The following is a 14,977-nucleotide window of genomic DNA, read 5'->3' as shown; positions in this document are numbered from 1 at the left end:
AATTACAGGGAGACAAAAAACAGAAAGAAAACAGATGGGGTAGGAAAGGAAATACATTAGTAGAAACCCAAGGGAAGCTAGGAAGACTAGACACTTCACCTATACTACATAAGTAGATATGTTTAAAAACTATTGTGAAACAGGCCTTCAACCCAGCCATGTTATAAAAGACTTCTTTCCTCTCTTTCCCTTTGCGTACAGAAAAAAAAAGGTGAGTTGTGTCTGGGCCACAAACTTGTTCCAACAATTATTTTGTAGCTTAGATTGGACTGTAATTAAAACACTGCCCCAGACACTGAGTTTTCTAGTCTAATAGCGATAGAGATTGATGACCCAGACCAATATTTGTGAACATACTATATGGCTACCCATGCAGGGGCAAGGGAAAAAAACTTGCCACAAGTATTTTTTTCCCCCTTAGATATGTCCAAACAATTTAGGAGCTAATTCAGCCTAGTGATAAATCAAAATCATATTTCTGTATTTTAATTTGGGGCTTTTATTTTGAGAGCTTTGCTAATTATATATGGCTGAATGTTTCAAAGTAACAGCCGTGTTAGTCTGTATTCGCAAAAAGAAAAGGAGTACTTGTGGCACCTTAGAGACTAACCAATTTATTTGAGCATGAGCTTTCGTGAGCTACAGTTCACTTCATCGGATGCGTACCGTGGAAACTGCAGCAGACTTTATATACACACAGAGAATATGAAACAATACCTCCTCCCACCCCACTGTCCTGCTGGTAATAGCTTATCTAAAGTGATCATCAGGTTGGGCCATTTCCAGCACAAATCCAGGTTTTCTCACCCTCCACCCCCCCACACAAATTCACTCTCCTGCTGGTGATAGCCCATCCAAAGTGACAACTCTTTACACAATGTGCATGATAATCAAGTTGGGCCATTTCCTGCACAAATCCAGGTTCTCTCACCCCCTCACCCCCCTCCCAAAAACCACACACACAAACTCACTATCCTGCTGGTAATAGCTCATCCAAAGTGACCACTCTCCCTACAATGTGCATGATAATCAAGGTGGGCCATTTCCAGCACAAATCCAGGTTCTCTCACACCCCCCCCCCACCCCCATACACACACAAACTCACTCTCCTGCTGGCAATAGCTCATCCAAACTGATATATGCCATCATGTGCCAGCAATGCCCCTCTGCCATGTACATTGGTCAAACTGGACAGTCTCTACGTAAAAGAATAAATGGACACAAATCAGATGTCAAGAATTATAACATTCATAAACCAGTCGGAGAACACTTCAATCTCTCTGGGCATGCAATCACAGACATGAAGGTTGCTATCTTAAAACAAAAAAACTTCAAATCCAGACTCCAGCGAGAAACTGCTGAATTGGAATTCATTTGCAAATTGGATACTATTAATTTAGACTTAAATAGAGACTGGGAGTGGCTAAGTCATTATGCAAGGTAACCTATTTCCCCTTGTTTTTTCCTACCCCCCCCCCCCCCCCGATGTTCTGGTTTAACTTGGATTTAAACTTGGTGAGTGGTCAGTTTGGATGAGCTTTGGAAGAATGGAAGTTTACATCTTACCTTTACTGTAGATTGTGGGGTCTGAGCTGCATTCTGATCCGGACTGGTTTTGTCTCCCGTGTAATGTGCTGCTGCTCCCAGATCAATGGTTTTGGAAGGGTTTGCTGTGCGTTTGTGTCTGGTGGTGGTGGTGGTCTCTGTGGCCTGCGTTATATGAATGTGTTTGGTCGTCACAGTCTCTTCTTCATCTTTGAATTCACCTTTGGGGGATTTACCTCTTCTTGCTTTCTTTTCCTCATCACTGTCACTAGAAGAGCAATGAAGAATGAAACAAAAATGATGCTAGTAAGTACAAATATGATTGAGTTCCTCCTCACCAAGATCCAAAGCCCACTGACATCAATGGAGTCTTTTCATCTACTTCAATGGACACTGGATTCAGGCCTAAGAATTTTGCCTATCATCCCCTTCACAGTGTTGACTGGTATTAACAAGAGACTATAGACAGCGACTTAGGGAAAGGAGTACAGCGCTTTAATATTTGAGAAATTAATACTTTGCACTTATGTGGCACTTTACAAAAGTGGGGGTAACATTATCCCAATTTTTCCAGAGACTTTTCTGTGTACATGTGGGGTATAAAGATATTTGGTAGATACAGCTGTGTAGCCTGTTATAATCAGGGATATTTAGAAAAAGAGTAAAAAGAAAAGGAGTACTTGTGGCACCTTAGAGACTAACCAATTTATAGGAGCATAAGCTTTCGTGAGCTACAGCTCACTTCATCACTCTCTAAGGTGCCACAAGTACTCCTTTTCTTTTTGCGAATACAGACTAACATGGCTGCTACTCTGAAACCTAGAAAAAGAGTGAAGTTGGTAGGCCTGTTCAACACTTGCCCCAAGAGGTATTCACTGGTCCAAATGAAGCAGCGCACCAAGCAAGGATGCTGGCCTTAAGATGCCAAGCATACCAACTCCACTTCCAGCCCATTTCCCATTTGAGATATATGGGCTTTTATGTCTTTGAGGTATTTGTGAAAAAAAGGTTACCCAGCTTTAATAAGACTGGGTCACAGTATTATACAGAACTGTTCTAAATTTCCCAGCTCAGAAAACACATTTATTCTTACGCCTCAAAGCATGTGTCTGTTTTAGTTGAAAGCTTTTTATGCACCACAGTAATGTATGTTTAATCTGATTATTAAGTTCTCCATTCTTACTTTGCTTGTGACCAAAGGTGGTGTACAAGCTCATTCATTTTTGCAACAGGCATACTGCATGTTATCATTAGGGCAACAGAATTGTACACAACAATGAAAAATGCTAGAGAGAAAGCTTAAATATATTGAAAACTATTTTGAAATAGCAATTTCCTTCTGGGTACACAGTTAAAAGTGAAAGGTTTTTATATTTTAATAATGCAGAAGAGTACTAACATATGTAATTGAACAAAGATTGTCCTTTTGTCAGTGGAGATATGACAACTACAATATACTCTAGAGCAGTGCTTCCCAAACTTGTTCCGCCGCTTGTGCAGGGAAATCCCCTGCCGGGCCGGGCCGTTTACTTACCGCGTCCGCAGGTTTGGCTGATCGCGGCTCCCACTGGCTGCGGTTTGCTGCTCCAGGCCAATGGTAGCTGCTGGAAGTGGCGCGGGCCGAGAGATGTACTGGCCACCGCTTCCAGCGGTTCCCAGTGGCCAGGAGCAGTGCCGCTTCCAGCAGCTCCCAGTGGCCAGGAGTGGCAAACTGCGGCCAGTGGGAGCCACGATTGGCCGAACCTGCGGACGCAGCAGGTAAACAAACCGGCCCAGCCGGGGCTTTACCTGCACAAGCGGCGGAACAAGTTTGGGAACCACTGCTCTAGAGGGTAGCCTTTGTTCTCTGCTGAGAATAGGGGGGTGGATTGTCATACTTCATATACATAGAGGAAACAGGAGACATACAGTCTAGTTGCCACTGGAAGTGCTTCAATTCATGATCACTCAAAATAAACGTCCAGCATTCCACTTTGTATTCCAAAGACTAACAGCATTAGCTTTAGCCAGACATACAAGCAAGTATGGTGCAAGACTCTCACACAGCTCTGCCAGCGCACCTAACCCCTGACTTGTAGCAACTGTTCCAGCTCTTGGCCCTCTGAGCCTACAGTACTATTAGCACCATGCACAAATGAGGGAATAGAATGAGACCTCTACATTCATTTTCAGTTGTGATATCAGGATTTTAATCCAAGTCTCCAAAGATGACTGGCAAGCTCACTAATGCAATGCATCATTTAGCCACCACACCCCTGGCTTAGACTGTAAGCTCTTTTGGGGGCAGGGTCTTTCCATTGTGCGTTCATGCAGCGCTTAGCGCAATAGGTCTCCAACCCTGATTGGGACCTTTAGGTACTACTGAAATACAATTACTACTGTTAATTGTTAATCACATCAGTGCAGTCCCCGGTACCTAATGTGTGCATGTGTTGTGGGGAATTTGAGGGAGAGGAGATGTTAACAACTGCAGGTGCTGCCACATCCATGGATGAAATGTACGCTTCAGATGTACGCCCATATTACACTATAGCACAAGTTTCATCTTACTCGCTCAGGAGTAAGACAGAGATGACCCTTTAGTGATCTACACCATCTTAACTGCTGCACTACCAGAAATTCTAGCTCTACAAAAAATAAAAAGGGTTTGAGTGGTGAACTGATCTCCAAATCTACAGCATTAGAGAAGCGACGTTTAGGTGGATACATGTGTTATATTTGAAAGTTTTCCAGAGAGGTTAAATATATATTCTGAAATGTAGGACATAAAATATTACAGTGCCCAATTTTCTATAATAAACTGTACTGCTTCAAACTGAATGTCTCAGGAGATTTGTTTTGATTTTTCTTTGATGGTCACATTAACAGCAATGAAACATTATAGATTAATGTTCGCTTTAAGTGTGTTTACCATGTACAGAATAAATCCCTATAAAATCGCACCACTTCATGTGAGAACTGCATAGTGAATGTTAAGAAGTTTCATCTAGTATTGTATTGAGTCTTAAATTCAATGTCCTATGAGCAGTACATGTTCACATAACAGCCAGGAGCTGAACTCTAGCCTGTGGTCTCTTTCTTTAGAGTTTCTCCCCTCCCCCTCCCCTGGGACTGAAAATGGTTTACTGTCCCTTAGATTCTGGGGGAGATGGTTTGAGGCAGAATGCCTAAACCTAGTCAGCCCACAAAGAAGGATTACCACTCTTTAAACCAAGGTCACCTTTAGCGAAGATGACACTTACGGTTTTATGGGAGACCAACACCACAATTTGTTTTCCTTTGCCATCTGCTGCCTACACTAGCTTCTTAAAATGTTCGAGAGAAAAATTTGGACAGAGTTCAAGAATTCCTGTTTGGTATTAAGAAATTGTTTTACAGATGCATGAAGGTACCTGGTGGAAAATACTGCTTCTGTACATAAGGATGGGATCAGCATTAATGGAGTGCAAAGCAATGAGGACACTGGGGTCAGGCTTGGATCATTAGTGTAAGATTAGGGGAAATCCCAACGAACAGAAAACCAGGGGCTTTTTTAGTGACTGCTTTCTGAATTGCCTTCTCTTCTACCATTTCAGTTCCAACGAGCCATCAATACTGGTAAGTTGGGAAAGGAACAATTCTGTGAGACAGGAATGTTTTCCTTCTAAGGTTCAAAAATAGCCGTATCTCAAATTGTAGGCCCAGTTTCTCTGCAGACAAACAGCTGCACATACCTTAAGTGTAGCTCTGCTCTGAAAAATGGCATGATGGGGTTACATATTTCTCTCTCAATGACTTAGATCAAGTGTTCAGCATATAAGTAAAAAAGAACCTTTTTTCTAACTGGACCAGGAATCTGAAAGTCAAGCTGGGTTCTTCTAGTTCATGCATCAATAAAAATAAAGATTGTAATTGGAATTTTAAGCATTCTAATGACGAGATGAAAGGCAGACGGAGTCTGTTCTCATCCTTCCAGAGCAGTACTGACTGCAGTGCAAACAGGAGTTAAAAAAAAATTTTTAATCAGCAACGTCAACAGTTGAGACTGAACACAGAGAAGATCTGTGGATTGAGGCAGTACCCTTTACGTAGTCACTTTTCAGAGTAGAACAGCACATTAATTCTACAGTACTGCACCCTCACAGACTGCGAATAAACTGGGGAGGATGTTTGTTTTTAAGTGAATTCATTTAGGTGGTAGTACTGCTGAAAAGGATCTGGGGCTTACAGTGGCTCACAAACTGAATGAATCAACAACGTGATGCAGCTGCAACAAAGGGTGCTATTCTGGGATGTATTATGAGGAGTGGCATATGTAAAGACATGGGAGATAAAAGGCAGCTACCTTTTCAGTAACTGGTGTTCTTCGAGATGTGTTGCTCATGTCTATTCCGCAATAGGTATGTGTGCTCGCCACGTGCACTGGTGCTAGAAGCTTTTCCCCTAGCAGTACCTGTAGGGGGGGAGTGCCCCCCCCCCGGCCCCTGGAGTGGTGCCTGCCTGGCACGATATAAGGGGAGCTGTGCGCCCCCCCCCACCCTCAGTTCCTTCTTGCCAGACAACTCCAACAGAGAGGAAGGAGGGCAGGGTGTGGAATAGACATGAGCAACACATCTTGAAGAACACCAGTTACAGAAAAGGTAACTGTCTTTTTGTCTTCGAGTGATTGCTCATGTGTATTCCACAATAGGTGATTCCAATCTATATCTGTTGGAGGTGGGTAGGAGTTCACAAGTTCCCAGGATGGAGGACAGCCCTGCCGAACCTGGTGTCATCCCTGGTTTGGGGAACGATCGCATAGTGCAAGGTGAACGTGTGAACTGAAGACCACGTGGCGGCCCTACAAATGTCCTGGATGCGGACGTGGGCCATGAAGGCAGTCAATGAGGCCTGCGCCCAAGTCGAGTGTGCCCTCACAATGGGTGGCGGGGGGACACCCACCAACTCCTAACAGGAGTGGATGCGCGAAGTGATCCAATTGGAAAGCCGCAGAGTGGAAATCGGCTGGCCCCTCGCACGGTCAGCTGAGTCGATGAACAGTTGCAAGGACTTTCTGAACCGCTTGGTCCGCTCGAGGTAGAAAGCCAGAGCCCACCGCACATTGAGCGTGTGGAGACGGCGCTCTTCACTGGCTGCATGAGGCTTGGGGCAGAGGACCAGTAGAAAAACGTCCTGACCCATGTGGTAGGCAGAGTCCACCTTCGGGAGGAACGCGGGGTGTGGGCAGAGCTGGACCGTGTCCTTATGAAACGCAGTGTACGGTGGCTCGGAGCTGAGGGCCCTGAGCTCCGAGACTCGCCTGGCCGACGTGATTGCAACCAGGAAGACCACCTTCCACGAGAGGTGAGACCAGGAGTATGTGGCCAGTGGTTCAAATGGGGGCCCTGTGAGAGGAGCCAACACCAGGTTTAGATCCCACTGTGGGACCGGGACTCTAGAATATGGAAAAAGACCGTCCAAACCCTTAAGGAACTAGCCAATCATAGCATGGGAAAATACCGTGCCCCCTTGCACCGGCGGATGGAAGGCCAATATGGCTGCCAGGTGCACCTTGACTGACGAGGGCGCCAGGCCCTGGGCCCTCAGGTGGAGGAGGTAATCAAGGATGAGCTGGATCGGGGCAGCCACCAGGGAGACACCGTGGTCTGCCACCCACCTAGAGAAAAGGGACCACTTCACCAAATAAGCGCAGCGAGTGGAGGGCAGTCTACTTTTGAGGAGGACGCACTGAACCTGTTCTGAGCACGTCCTTTCCTCTCCACCTAGCCACTGAGCAGCTACACCGTGAGGTAAAGAGCTGCTAGGTTGGGATGGAGGTGGCAGCCCTGGTCCTGAGAGAGCAGGTCCAGGCAGAGCGGCAACGGCCACTGCGGAGCTACTGCCAGGCCCCGAGGGTCCTGTACCAACGCTGCCTGGGCCACGCCGGGGCAATCAGGACGACCCAGGCCTTGTCCATCTTCATCTTCTCCAGGACCCTGCTTATTAGAGGGAAAGGCATAGAGAAGTCGGCCTGACCAGGACAGGAGAAAGGCAGAGACAGCGCCCCTCCTCGGGTCCCTCCGGAGCAGAACCGGGGCATCGCTAGTTCTGCCAAATCGCGAATAGGTCCACCTGGGGAGTTCCCCACCTTCGGAAGAGCCGGTGGGCCACTTAACCTAAATCTCTCTTGCTTCAGATGAAACCCCATTGCTGGGGGTCCTGTCTTCAGTGGACATGGAAAACGTAATGTCCCTGGACATTGTCCAGAGCGCCACAGATGTCGGCCCCATGCTCCAGAGGCAAGCCGCCACTGGGATCTCTGCAGTCGCCTCCAGCCCGGTACCGGTACCAGTCGAGGGAACATTCCCGATGCTGTTCACCGCCGAGCGACCACTTGGGGCAGAGTCCATGTGGATCTCCCTCAGCGCCGACTAGATTGTCTGGGTTCCATCCGACTGGGACTCTCGGCACCGCTTGTCCTCAAGAAGCGAATATCGACGGGACCAATTAGCTATTATGAAAAACTTTTAACTATAAAGGTTATAAAGCTCTGGAATATGCTTCCAGGGTAGGTTGTAGAATTCCCATAGTTGGAGGTTTTAAAAAACAGGTTGGACAATCAGTCAAGTTTACTTGATCCTGCCACAGTGTAGGGGACTGGACTTGACAACTTCGACATACATTTGTATGATTTAGGACAGAGGATCTCAGCATTTCCAGACTACTGTACCCCTTTCAGGAGTCTGACTGGTGTTACGTATCCCTAAGTTTCACCTCACTTAAAACTACTTGCTTACAAAAATCATACACAAAAATACAAAAAAGTGTCACAGCCACACTATTACTGAAAAATTACTTGCTTTTTCATTTTTACCATGCAATTATAAAATTATTGGAATAGAAATATTGTACTTACATATCAGTGTATAGTGTATACAGCAGTATAAACAAATCATTGTATGAAATTTTAGTTTGTTCTGACTTTGCTAGTGCTTTTTATGCAGCCTGTTGTAAAACTATGCAAAATCTAGATGAGTTAATGCACCCCTGGAAGAGCTCTGCATACCCATGAGTATGTGTACGCCAGGTTGAGAACCACTGATTTAGGTTATTTCCATGAACCCAGAAGGACTGAAGGATACAAACTCCATATCTATTGCACACATTCTTCAAAGTACCATTCTGTGCAGTGTTGGATTTTTAATTTTTAAGCCACACACAATTACTAAAATCCAATTTCTTCCAATCACTGATGCTTAGACATTAAATATTTATGTAGAACTTGCACCTGCAGTATTCAATTAGTGGGTTATGGAACAGGAAACGATAAAAATAGGTACCACAGTTCTAAGAGCATAAATAGCTATCAATATGATTTTTATTGGGTTTTAATTACACATTACATCATGAGATTCCTATGACAATATGGACCCACCCTGAAGACTTTGCTCCTCCTGCGGACAAAACTTTCATTTGTTTCAATTCCCACTGCACAAGTAATGGCTTCCAGATTAGGCTCCACATGTATGCTGTTCAGGCAAAAAGATGCTTTTGGATTGCTTTTTGTGCAGTACTAGAGACACGGCATATTGGCATAAGTCTGGATTATTTTGCATTTTGGGACTTAGATGGCACCACCTCACCTTAACTACCACTTGGAAGAGCATTTTTGCTTGTGTATGCTGCATAATTTCCCATTTTTACTCCTTGTTTAAAAGCTGATTTAATAATACCAAATGCTTTTATGGCACTTTACAGAATCAAAGACATTGTCCCTGGGCTGACATTTCTGGTAAAAGATGAAAGGAAAGAGAAAAAAGAAAAGGAGTACTTGTGGCACCTTAGAGACTAACCAATTTATTTGAGCATGAGCTTTCGTGAGCTACAGCTCACTTCATCAGATGTTTACCGTGGAAACTGCAGCAGACTTTATATACACACAGAAATCATGAAACAATACCTCCTCCCACCCCACTGTCCTGCTGGTAATAGCTTATCTAAAGTGATCAACAGGTGGGCCATTTCCAGCACAAATCCAGGTTTTCTCACCCTCCACCCCCCCACACAAATTCACTCTCCTGCTGGTGCTAGCCCATCCAAAGTGACAACTCTTTACATAATCAAGTCGGGCTATGTCCTGCATAGATCAAGGTTTTCTCACATCCCCCCCACCCCCATACACACACAAACTCACTCTCCTGCTGGTAATAGCTCATCTAAACTGACCATTCTCCAGGTTTAAATCCAAGTTAAACCAGAACATCGGGGGGGGGGGGGGGGGAGGAAAAAACAAGAGGAAACAGGCTACCTTGCATAATGACTTAATGATTATGTAAAGAGAAAGGATAACAACAAAGTATACAAGATGTAATAACTATGAGGTGTGAAAGAGCAAATGATTAAGTTAGAGAACTGGTTAGTGCAGAAGATTAAAAACACTGGAGTAGAGCAGAGATTAGCAGTTGAAAGCTAGCTGAAAGATGACTGTTTTGGGGTGGGATTAGAAGGTGGAGAGAGGCTTGCTTGGCACACTCGGAGATGGAGATACACCCAGGTGATGAGCAGTAGTGGGAGGAAGAACACAGTGGCACAAGACAACACGAGGGGAATATCAAGGTAAATATTTGTTCATTTTCTATTTGAAATATAGCTAAGGATCTTTAAGGATATTCTTGTGTGCAAAATTGCTTCTGAAGGATAAGGACATAAAGCTCAAATCAATGTACCATTATTGTTAAATCTGAAGTTGTTTAGGTTTCTTCTGATCCTTTCTCTTTGTAGTCTATTGATGATAAATTCTAAGAGGGAACGCTGATGTGTGCATAGAGTACTAGGTTTTGGTTTATTAATGTCCTAGGGGGAAGGCCATATTGCCCTGTTCTGAAAAGTGCAGCCATTAGTATTACTTTCACTTCCCTGATGGACCACTTGGTATTAAAAAAAATACTTATACATAGTGTTTTGAAAAACTACCAATACACATAAATGCACGATGTATTAGAATTCCTACAATTTTAGAATGTTTACCCAACAGGAAATTATTTAAATGAGCATTTTCTCTGTAGCAATTTCAGATTGTTAAGAATGATTTTGATCTCTCAATAATAAAATTTAACACACCTGTTAAACTGTGCTGCATTTAGAGTTCGTGCTGTAGGCAAACACACCTCAGTTTTATTTTCTTACTGCAGAGGATTTAGTGGCCAGGTGAACAAACATCTGTCATATTTTACAAAAAGGTTAGCTGAAAATGAAACTATTTGTTTCAAGTACAAGAGTAAGTGGGCCAAATCTGTTCTTCCTGAGATCTGCTCAATACAGAAACCCAGTGAAAAACAATGAAAATAGGAGATGGAGGGTGGGGCTAAAGTGGCTATGAGCAATTTCTGTGTCTCCTCCTATTCTTGGGTCATTTAGGAGTTTGCCTGGACTCTGTCATAAAATAGAGCAGCTTCAAGGCTGCTGCAGTGGGCCCAGGAGGCCAATAGCTGAGAATTACTAGAGCTCAGTGCACTTTGGCCAGACTCCCCCTGAACAAGCAGTTGCAGGGCCAGGGAAGTTATGCTGACTCTACACCACCCAAAGAGCCTTCTTATTCTCTGGGGTTAGGGAGGACAGCTACATAGCCGCCCCCCCCCCCCCCCCCCCCGGACCAACAGAGCAGGGTAAAGGGGGTGGGAGAGGGTCATACAACAAACTGGCCCCAAATTGTATTTTTATTAGGAGGGGAAAGCGTGGCAAAAAACTGCAGACACCTAATAAGCCTTACAATAACAGTGACTATTCAGAATAGATACAGCTATTTTAACACAGTAAAAGTACCTGCATCTTTCAGGAGAGTCCTCTCTATCTTTCCTCCGGAACTTGCTGATGGTATCATCAATTGTGCTTCCAATTTTGTCACTCAGTTCACCTAGTTTATCGCTGAATGGAAAAGCACCCTTGTTTTTATCCCACTCTTCATCCCATTTTGACTTGGGCTCAGAATCATACCTTTCACCTATATAATTTGTGAAGACATAATACTGATGGTAAACACACAAAAAAGCCTGTAGTCTTTTTGGAGTCGTCCCCCCTTACCCCACAAAAACTGTAATCTTATGAGTTTTCAAAGCAAACTGAAAGCTCCCACAGTGCTGAATCAACACTGCTACAGCAAGGCACGCCATGTAAGGCCAATGATTAAGTGGCAGGAATACAGATTCAAAAGCTTTTGTTTATGATAACTACACAACCTTAATGCACTGCACAGCATAGCACATCAGGATAGTGTTAAACCTTGCTGGAGGAGCAGCATAAGAGAATCAACTCAGGCTGTATAAGCAACTTATCAGAATTGGAACATGCCATTTTTATAATGGTCACTTAACGTGCAATACTGCATTCCAGGCCAAGCTGCTATGCTAAGTGGTAAATCTTTCAAAGATTTTATACATTTTAAAAGCTCATGAATACAGAGGCAGAGTACCAAACACCAAAACAGACTAGTGTGAAAACATATGGTAATATTTCTAGCATCTATTCCTGTTAAAAAACCCTCAAAAACAACAAGATTTAAAAACCATTAAGGAAAGTATAGCAACTTACTTTCTCAGCAGCCAGTCAGTGCTTTCACTTCTCAACACTACAGAGCCATCAAGAATTAGCAGCAAAATAAATCTGCTTCTGAATGTTGAGAAGCAAGAACTCCAACTAGCTGCTGGTTAGTTTAGAAAAAAGATTATAGCTGTGCTTGAATTACGTGCAAATAGTCCATGTACACATCTAAATGGAGATTTATTAAAGTAGATATTTTCACTAAAACTTCCCCTTGAATTGTTGGAATCTGAAACAATGATGATGACTGCACTACGGTTGAAAATTTTAGCCACCCAATCAGTGGCTTGGTTTTCATAGGGCAGGTATTTGGATTCTGGAAATATTAAGCCACTTATGGGGTACCTAAATTTGTATTCAAGTACTTACATTTAAGCACCAAACATTTGAACATGTTGGTTATAGGGCATAAAAATTAGAAAGGAAACATTGACCAGCCTGCTTTTAGTGCCTTACCTGAGTGAAAGGGAACTAGCAAGCACACAGCAAAAACAGTAAATTATTTGGGAACTCATAAGAAACTTGTAAGATACTAAAAAAAAAAAATACAAGGATCATGCTCAATTAAAGTTTTAAATCCACACACAAGTGATAGGAATATGAAAAAGGTTCAACTGAATCCAAATTATGCCTCTCTCCAACCTGAATTACACATGCAAAAATAAAAATCTCAATCTCCGGAAAAGAAAATGTGAAGATCAAAGTGACTCACTTTGTTAGTTTTTTTTGGTATAACACAGAATCTGGACACGTACAGATATGCTTTCTGATCAAATGGCTCAATGTTAGTATCCAGCTGCCTATATCCTTTTCTCCATTTTATATGTACCAAGACTATATTGAAAGTGTCTACCAAACCAGATAATCAATAGTGCTCTCCATCACAAGAAGCAGAGAAAGTGCTAGACAGCACATCAATGTGCACTGAATGTGTTTTTTTGTTGTTGTTGTTGTTTCTGTATTTTAACTTCTATTGTGTTTCCTTGTGTGTTATAAACATTTAGAACGCTGACAAACAGCTTAAAAACCTGGCCTGATGTACTGAAATGTAGATTGAGACAACAAAAAGAAATATTGGTTGGGTGGGGTTGTGAAAAAAAAAAACAAGTTTCCCTATGTAAAGTTTATTCACATGTTCCAGAACTTTGTTACACATTAGCCTGACACAGCATTGTTAAAAATCGTGGGCTAAAAAATAGCCTGTTCACATTTTTTAAAACTCACAAAATAACCCAAATGGATATGTTTTTGGATACTTCAGAAAAAGCAAAAAGAATCTTAAAACTATTTCCCCCCATAAATCCTACTGGATCCCTCTGCAAAAAATCCATTTTCTGTATAAGAGACTATTCCTTTCCAGCTGAAAGACCTGACCTTGTATGTAAAATTTCAGCCTGAAGGGGTTTTTTTTGTGCTGGCATTTTAAGATGATGCAAATGGCTTGCAAACACTTCAATATAGTGATAAATGAAGCGATGCTAATTATAGATCCTTTAGTATAAAAACAAATAACATTTGAATGAGATGACAGGTTCAGATTCGGAAGTGTGGTGAAAAGAGCCGAAGAGAATACGGAAAAGGAATGAAGTTTTCCACTGATCAACATGGGGTGGGTAAGTTATCTTTGGACAGAGTAAAACAAGAGCCAACCCAGACAGAAAGATAGGAGACAACAATGAAGAAGGTATAGAGGCAGTGGCCCATGAGTGTTCTACAAGACAAGAGGATTACCAGAGCCCCCAGCAGGTAGCAAAAACCCAAAGAAATATATTGCAAGGAGGCACTTATCCTACAGCATAGTGGAACTGCCTGTCTATCTTATTTAGTGGGGGGGGGGAGGGGGAAGGAAGGGAATCCTTCCCTATACCATGGAGACGGTTCAGCCCACTGGCACTTCCACCACAGAGAGGAGGAAGGGTACGTGTAAGGGTCCATAGTGCCACACAGTGGCTTGTTCAGAGTAAATCTCCAGATCACATAGAGGATGCATACTCCTGGCACACCTCCCTCACATACAGTCCATTCTCGCACAGAGAAGTCACACTGGTTTCACTGCACAGGAGCACTCAGAAGTTGTGAGCATGAGGGTTGGACTTTCCTCTTAGTGGAAAATATCCCGATCTCTAATAGTACCAGGGAGAATATGGACAGACTGATGGTTTAGATGCAACATGTTGGGCTACACTGAAGAGATGCAAATTTAGATGCACCGCTCAGAGCTTTGTTCCTCACTGTGGCAGGGCTGGGAGCATGCAGGAGGCCAAGGATGGAGTGGTGCACAAAGATGTGCCTTGCATTGCTCATGAGTGATCATTTAAGCAAAGCAGAGAGAGGTGGGGAAGCTTCAAAGCACGGCAAAAAAAGGCCTGATGTGAGATATCAATGCTTAAGTCATAGGAAAAAACCTATCAGTTCTATGAAGCTAGATTTTAGGCAATCACTCCTGCAGATGAAGGGCAACTTCCCCTGGACACATTAGGCTCTGGAGCACCTATTGTCAAGGAGAGATGCAGAGTTATGAATGGTCAAGTGACCTTAATGGCATTTACAGACTTATACATTTTTGCATTTTAACCCTAGAATATCCCTTTAAACTGATTTTTAAGACAAAGCTACTGCTTAGTTTTCCTCCCTTAAATTCACAGTTCCCTAAGCTTCAATACCAGCTGTTGCTCAAATAAGGTTCCTTTAAGTTTCCCAAGCACCCACTGAAACACTGAATGGGTGACCTGCCTTCAGTTTTGCAAGGCAGAGTGGGCCTGGTGGGTGCAATAAAGCAGCACAGTACATATTCAGCTGCAAGTTTCCTAGCGTATCAAGGCAAAGTGGGTGTGGTGCTCGTGCTGGCACTGGGAAGCACGCTCCTTGAGGCGCGCAT

General features: G+C 43.3%; 1 protein-coding gene across 1 annotated transcript in view; it reads right to left on the bottom strand.

Annotated features, from left to right (window-relative positions):
• Positions 1 to 14,977, bottom strand: part of CLINT1 (clathrin interactor 1) — an 83,792-nt gene that overhangs the window by 18,693 nt on the left and 50,122 nt on the right. The window contains exons 6-7 of the mRNA XM_073355206.2: positions 11,326 to 11,503; positions 1,567 to 1,813 (exon numbers count right to left, since the gene is read on the bottom strand). Of these exons, the coding sequence (XP_073211307.1) occupies positions 1,567 to 1,813; positions 11,326 to 11,503 (425 nt within the window). The remainder of the gene's footprint in view (positions 1 to 1,566; positions 1,814 to 11,325; positions 11,504 to 14,977) is intronic.

Source organism: Lepidochelys kempii, chromosome 8 (genome assembly GCF_965140285.1).
Source record: "Lepidochelys kempii isolate rLepKem1 chromosome 8, rLepKem1.hap1, whole genome shotgun sequence".
In the NCBI taxonomy this organism is placed as follows: domain Eukaryota; kingdom Metazoa; phylum Chordata; order Testudines; family Cheloniidae; genus Lepidochelys; species Lepidochelys kempii.
The sequence above is the reverse complement of the archived record's forward strand: the minus strand, read 5'-3'. Positions and strand labels throughout refer to the sequence as shown.